The 6,438-nt window shown below is 43.1% G+C and overlaps 1 protein-coding gene across 2 annotated transcripts in view; it reads left to right on the top strand.

The window, feature by feature from the left end:
* Positions 1-5,429, top strand: part of gtdc1 (glycosyltransferase-like domain containing 1) — a 53,305-nt gene extending 47,876 nt beyond the window's left edge. For both annotated transcript variants that reach the window (XM_042427378.1, XM_042427377.1), the window contains 3 exons: positions 4,136-4,206; positions 4,299-4,390; positions 4,506-5,429. In XM_042427378.1, the coding sequence (XP_042283312.1) occupies positions 4,136-4,206; positions 4,299-4,390; positions 4,506-4,580 (238 nt within the window). In that variant the 3' untranslated portion in view covers positions 4,581-5,429. The remainder of the gene's footprint in view (positions 1-4,135; positions 4,207-4,298; positions 4,391-4,505) is intronic.
* The last annotated feature ends 1,009 nt before the right edge of the window (positions 5,430-6,438 follow it).

Below are 6,438 nucleotides of genomic sequence, written 5' to 3'. Positions count from 1 at the left end.
CATCAAATCATAAATAGTTGACAGAGAAGCAACAGAAGCTTTTGGGAACCAGCAGCAGCAGCTTTAAATGAAAGCAGCATGTTGCAGTGCGTGACGTCCTCACAGACCTGCTGTCGACCTGCAGCTCCAGCTGCTCGCACCTTTGATCACTGACAGTCAGGTGGATCTGAGCTGCAGGCTGAACCAATCAAACGCTGCGCGCTCTGAGGCAGAGCCAATCAAACGGTCAGCCTGCAGTGAGCATCGTCTGATCTTCACCTGATTCATGTTGGAGGACGGCGACTTCTTCACTTCATGTTTTCACATCAGAGTCACTGAAACAGACACAGACTCTGTTCTCACTTCACTCTGAAGAAAACTAGAAAACATACAGAAACAAACTTTTATTGACAGTTTAAATAAAAGCGGCAGCATGAACACAAATGAAACCAGTTCAGGTAGAAAGCAAACAGAAGTGTTCAAAGAAGTAAAAACAACAGTTAAAGTCCTGCAGTCAAACATGCAGATTAGTCTGTAAAAATCAACAAAACTGCACAAAAATACTCTAAAAGGTGGTTGCTAAGGTAGTTACTAAGGTGGTCTGTTAAAGTGGTTGCTAAGGTGGTTGCTAGGGTGGTTTGTTAAGGTGGTTGCTAAGGTGGTCTGTTAAGGTGGTTGCTAAGGTGGTCTTTTAAGGTTGTTGCTAAGGTGGTTGCTAAGGTAGTTACTAAGGTGGTTTGTTAAGGTTGTTGCTAAGGTGGTTGCTAAGGTAGTTACTAAGGTGGTTTGTTAAGGTGGTTGCTAAGGTAGTTACTAAGGTGGTTTGTTAAGGTTGTTGCTAAGGTGGTTGCTAAGGTAGTTACTAGGGTGGTTTGTTAAGGTAGTTACTAAGGTGGTCTGTTAAGATTGTTGCTAAGGTAGTTACTAAGGTGGTCTGTTAAGGTGGTTGCTAAGGTGGTCTTTTAAGGTTGTTGCTAAGGTGGTTGCTAAGGTAGTTACTAAGGTGGTTTGTTAAGGTTGTTGCTAAGGTGGTTGCTAAGGTAGTTACTAAGGTGGTTTGTTAAGGTGGTTGCTAAGGTAGTTACTAAGGTGGTTTGTTAAGGTTGTTGCTAAGGTGGTTGCTAAGGTAGTTACTAGGGTGGTTTGTTAAGGTAGTTACTAAGGTGGTCTGTTAAGATTGTTGCTAAGGTAGTTACTAAGGTGGTCTGTTAAGGTTGTTGCTAAGGTAGTTACTAAGGTGGTCTGTTAAGATTGTTGCTAAGGTGGTTGCTAAGGTAGTTACTAAGGTGGTTTGTTAAGGTGGTTGCTAAGGTGGTTTGTTAAGGTTGTTACTAAGGTGGTTGCTAGGGTGATTTGTTAAGGTAGTTACTAAGGTGGTTTGTTAAGGTGGTTGCCAAGGTGGTTGCTAGGGTGATTTGTTAAGGTAGTTACTAAGGTCGTTTGTTAAGGTTGTTGCTAAGGTGGTTGTTAAGGTTGTTGCTAAGGTGGTTGCTAAGGTAGTAACTAAGGTGGTTTGTAAAGGTTGTTGCTAAGGTGGTTGCTAAGGTGGTTTGTTAAGGTAGTTACTAAGGTTGTTGCTAAGGTGGTTGCTAAGGTAGTTACTAAGGTGGTTTGTTAAGGTTGTTGCTAAGGTGGTTGCTAAGGTGATTTGTTAAGGTAGTTACTAAGGTGGTTGCTAAGGTGGTTGCTAAGGTGATTGTTTCATATTTCAGATGTGATTCAGCTCCAACATGTACGGATGGATTTGAGAAGTTGACATTTGGAGTAAAGAAGGAGAAAAAGAAGTGAAATCCTGCTACTATAGTTTGTTTACGTAGCCTCCGGAGCCGGAGGAAGCTTCCTGAAGCTGACCAATCAGAACAGAGCGGGCTCATCAGGAGGCGGGGCTTAAAGAGACAGGAGCTAAAACGGCCTGTTTCAGACAGAGGCTGAACTGAGGGGCTGCATAAAGGACCAGTAGAAGATCAATAAGGAGTTTTTATTCCAGTAGAACCCCAGAATATAAATATAGAGGCTGGACATGTGCAGAATATGAGTCCTTTAAGTCCAGCTGTGGTGTTTTACAGGTAACATGTTAGCATGTTAGCATTATAATGCTAGGATATTAAAATGCTTGTGGGCTGTTTGTGTACGAGAGCTTGGTAGCATTAGTTGATTAATCGATTAGTTTCCAACTATTAAATTAATGACCAACTATTTTGATAATTGATTAATCGTTTTGAGTCATTTTTTAAGAAGAAAAAGCTTCTTAATGTGAATATTTTCTGGTTTCTTTAGTCTCTATGACAGTAAACTGAAGATCTTTGAGTTGTGGACAAAACAAGACACGTGATGACGTCGTCTTTGGAAACAGAGACCAACTGAAGCCTGTTGTTCATACTAACATGGAGCACCTGATTATTGATTATTGATCTCCAGAGAGGAAGTGTAGACAGACGCAGGCTGAGAGGTCAAATAGAAATAAAGATCAATAAAATCAGACGACATGAAAAAGCCACAGAATATGTTTATATTTACATCACAATACGTTACACCGTATAACAACACAGAGCGTACATATAGCTATAAGTATGAATAATAAATAGTATGTTTTATGCGTGTTATAGGGGGAAATAAAGCAGCAGCAGCTCTCAGTAAAGAAACAACAGAATGTGCAGCCGAGCTGTCAGCACTGAGTTTCATCCTCATTATTGCTGAATTTGGTGTAATGTGATTAATTATGAGCAGCCGTGTGAGCAGACGCCGCTTCCTTCCCCGCGGTGATGAAGTCATTCAGTCCACTGAAACATCCCATAATTATATCTGAGATGAGAAGCATCATCACACAGCTGACCTCAATAATCCAGAGCAGACGTCCAGGAGGCCGATCAGCAGGAATATCAATCAGTAGGATCAATACGTCTGATCTGTATCAGAATCACATGAATCAGACTCTTTGTGTGTTTAAATAGAGAGACTGAAGGATCAATTATTCATAAAGAGCTCAGTTACGTCACATACATGGATCCTTGTTCAATCGATTCTGATCACTTTGATCATGTGACTTTAATTGATACCTGCAAACTGAAACCTTCAGTTTTTGTTCCTTTTGTTCACTTTTCACTAACGATTATTTTCATCAAAGATTAACCTGAAATTATTTTCTCAAATAATAATTGATTCTCAATTAATCAATTATTGGTATTTTCTGACATATTGAACAGTGAAGGTTTTCACATTTATTCAACAAAAAGAAGCTCAGTTTACAGTCGTATCAATACATACGATCAATAAATACAGTCAGTGTTGTAATAACTGTTCACTATCTACAGCCTGTTTAAATAGAAACATATGATCACGTATCAATAATCATATTTATAACGTGTAGACTCCTGTTAGACACGTTTCTAATTAATCTGATCCACTTCACAATCGGCGGCGGCGTTGCCATGACGACGTTCAGTGTCGAGTGTGACGTTGTTGTTGTTGTTTGGACACGTGAGACGTTTAATATTAATAAACTCAGCGAGCCGCTCAGCTCTGTGTACACCGTGACATCACAGCAGGGGCGGGGCTTCAGGGTCTGACTCGATGTAACTGCAGCACGGAGCGTCTCTCCTGATTGGCTGCTGACAGCGCCGTCAGCTGAAGAGTCGATCACACTGGACGGTAGAGGAAAGACGCTGATACACGTCTGTTTAAACACGGAGCTGAGAAACACGCCGCCCTGCGTCAGGTCGCCCAGCGTCAGGTCGCCCAGCGTCAGGTCGCCCAGCGTCAGGTTGCCCTGCGTCACGCCGCCCTGCGTCAGGTTGCCCTGCGTCACGCCGCCCTGCGTCACGCCGCCCTGCGTCTGGTCGCCCTGCGTCACGCCGCCCTGCGTCTGGTCGCCCTGCGTCAGGAGGATGACGTCAGTAAATCTGAGTAAAATACAGACTTTACTTCCTTTACTTTAACACAAATACGCCACATGAAACACAGACGTGAGGGTTCATTTCTAAATCACATGAGGTCTCATTTCATTTCATTTATTAGTTCCTTATGGTTTTAATTGATACATTTGTCAATACATTCGATAGATAGATAGATCTACATATATATGTGTGTAGCAGCAATAAGCAGTCGGTCTTTTGAACGAACTCTGCACTAGTTCACGTTTATTGTGAATCTTCTGCAGGTTGGAGGCTGTTCACTGCGGCTGTTATCCTCTGTGTCCGAAGGCTTTAGTGTATCCTGAAATATTCCCGGGTAAGAAGAGTCACATGATCCACTCACCCGTCAGTCAGAGAAGTGACGACCTTCTGACTTTGTTGTTTCTTCTTCTGTGCTCTCTGATGCAGCAGAGTACCTGTACTCCACACCTGAGCAGCTCGTTAAGAAGCTGCAGGGACTCTGCAGGAGGCCCGACGTCGCCCGCAGACACGTCGTCAAGGTAACCAACAGGAAGTTGAGACATATTACAGAAAGAACAGTCAGATATCCTGACTTTTAGCCTGATGATGTTCTGCTGCTGTTTTTAATAAATAAGATGATTCTGCGTCTCGCAGGTCGACACCTCGTCCTTCTCCTGGACCGCTCTGAAGCAGCGTTTCCAGACTCTGCTGGCAGACGGACGTCCCTGAACGCAGCGCGGCGGCTCTCTGCTGCAGCGTCTGCCAGGCCGCTGTCACACCTGACTCGACGCCTTGTCCCTCAGAAAGCAGCGGTGACTTCCAGCCCGAGCGTCTCTGCTCTAAATGAAAGCAGCCGTCGTCGTGGAGACGCTGAGTCTGGACCTGTAAACGTCCTGCGTTCACATGCTGAAGGAGGACTTTCTTTTATGTGTGTGGTTTGGGAAGAGGGGGGTTAACGTGTAAAAGCTTTCATGTTTCCACAGGCGGTGCCACCTCACATATCCGACTGGATCCGTTTTCATCCTTTGTGTCGTGTTTCTGTTTTTTTTTTGTTCCAGTTCGACCACACGGCTGAGCGGCGGCCAGCTGTGGTTTCTGTCTGTCGCTCCACCTGAGCTGCCACGTCTGCTGCTCGGCCGGAGAACACATTAACTGCAGCCGCTCAGCAGACGCTCACGTCACCTTTAGAGGCTTATTTTCTATAATTATGTCAATAATAACAATGATATGAATCACCTTCAAATACATTCAGATCTTCATCTGATCCACAGACTCGTCTTCTATTTATGGAAGCTTGTGGTAAGTCAGAATTATGAGAATAAATTCTAAACAATGAGTTAAGTCACAATCCTGAGAAACTTAAACTGTTAAATATAAAAAAATAAAATTTGTTTTAAAAAAGTGAGAAGTGAATCTTATGTGACAGGAAGTCAGATTTAAACTGAGCGGGACTGTTTTTATTTTTCTTTCTTGTCATGAACTTCCATCGATCAATCAACTGTTGAAACACTTTAATGTTTTAAACCATCTGCACAATAAAAACCAGTTTCAGTCTCTGAGTTTGGCTGTTCGATCAAACGTTGGGATTGTTTCTTGTGATTATTGATCATCTTAGAGGAGGAAACCTGAACGAGTCGCTGCGTCGATGTTTGACGGTTAAACAGTTTCTGATCTGACTTCACTGTTTAGTTAAAAATGTATCAAACTGTTTATTTCTCATCAATGAGTCTGATTTGTTTGTTTCTCCTTCGTCGTCCTGATCGAACGCCGAGCCACGCCCACTTTAAATCGGACCAATCAAATGAGGAGGAAGTCACAGACAGGAAACTCTCCAGCGTCACTCTTTACGTGCAGATTGAAAATGTGCACTGCTGCAAACTGTTATTTTCATGATTGATTGATTGAGCTGCAATTAAAGAATTTGGACTTTGTTTTTTTCTTGATTGATTATCAGAATAGTTGGTGATTAATTGAACATTTGACAAATAATCAATGAATCGATTGATTGTTGCAGCTGTGTGTCCTGTTGATTTGTGCAGAATAAAAACTAGAACATATATTTAAAATGAATAAGTGCGTATCACCGGGCTGAGCTCAGGTCACGACCTGATGACATCATAACCCTCCAGAACGATGCCGTCAGTCTGCAGAGCGACAATAAAGTTTTACTGCAGCGTCCATAAAGCAGAGAGGCGTTAAAGCGTTTCATTGGCCCGTTAATACATGTGTTTACTGTGTGTGTGTGTGTGTTTAATGTGTGTCCCTCCAGGTGATTTTAACACACACACACACTGTCACTCACTGTCTGATCCGCAGCGCTGCACTGAGGCGTCTGAGCGCGCTCAGTGGCTCTCTGCTCTCATGCAGACGCCGCAGGTCAGACGGCGGCGCTTGTTTCTGCAGATGCAGGAGACGAATCAGCAGCCTGAAGCCTCGAGCTGCTCGCTGAACATTCAAAACATCTGAAGCTGCATCACATTCATTAATCAAATGAGCTGTCGGGTTCGTTTGCTCCAGTGTTTCCAGTCGCATTAAGAAAACTAAACTGGACAAACTGGTCTTGACTTCCTGAAAGCAGCCGGAGGTC

The sequence above is a fragment of the Thunnus maccoyii genome, chromosome 11 (assembly GCF_910596095.1).
Source record: "Thunnus maccoyii chromosome 11, fThuMac1.1, whole genome shotgun sequence".
In the NCBI taxonomy this organism is placed as follows: Eukaryota; Metazoa; Chordata; class Actinopteri; order Scombriformes; family Scombridae; genus Thunnus; species Thunnus maccoyii.
This window is presented reverse-complemented; position numbering and strand designations above follow the sequence as displayed.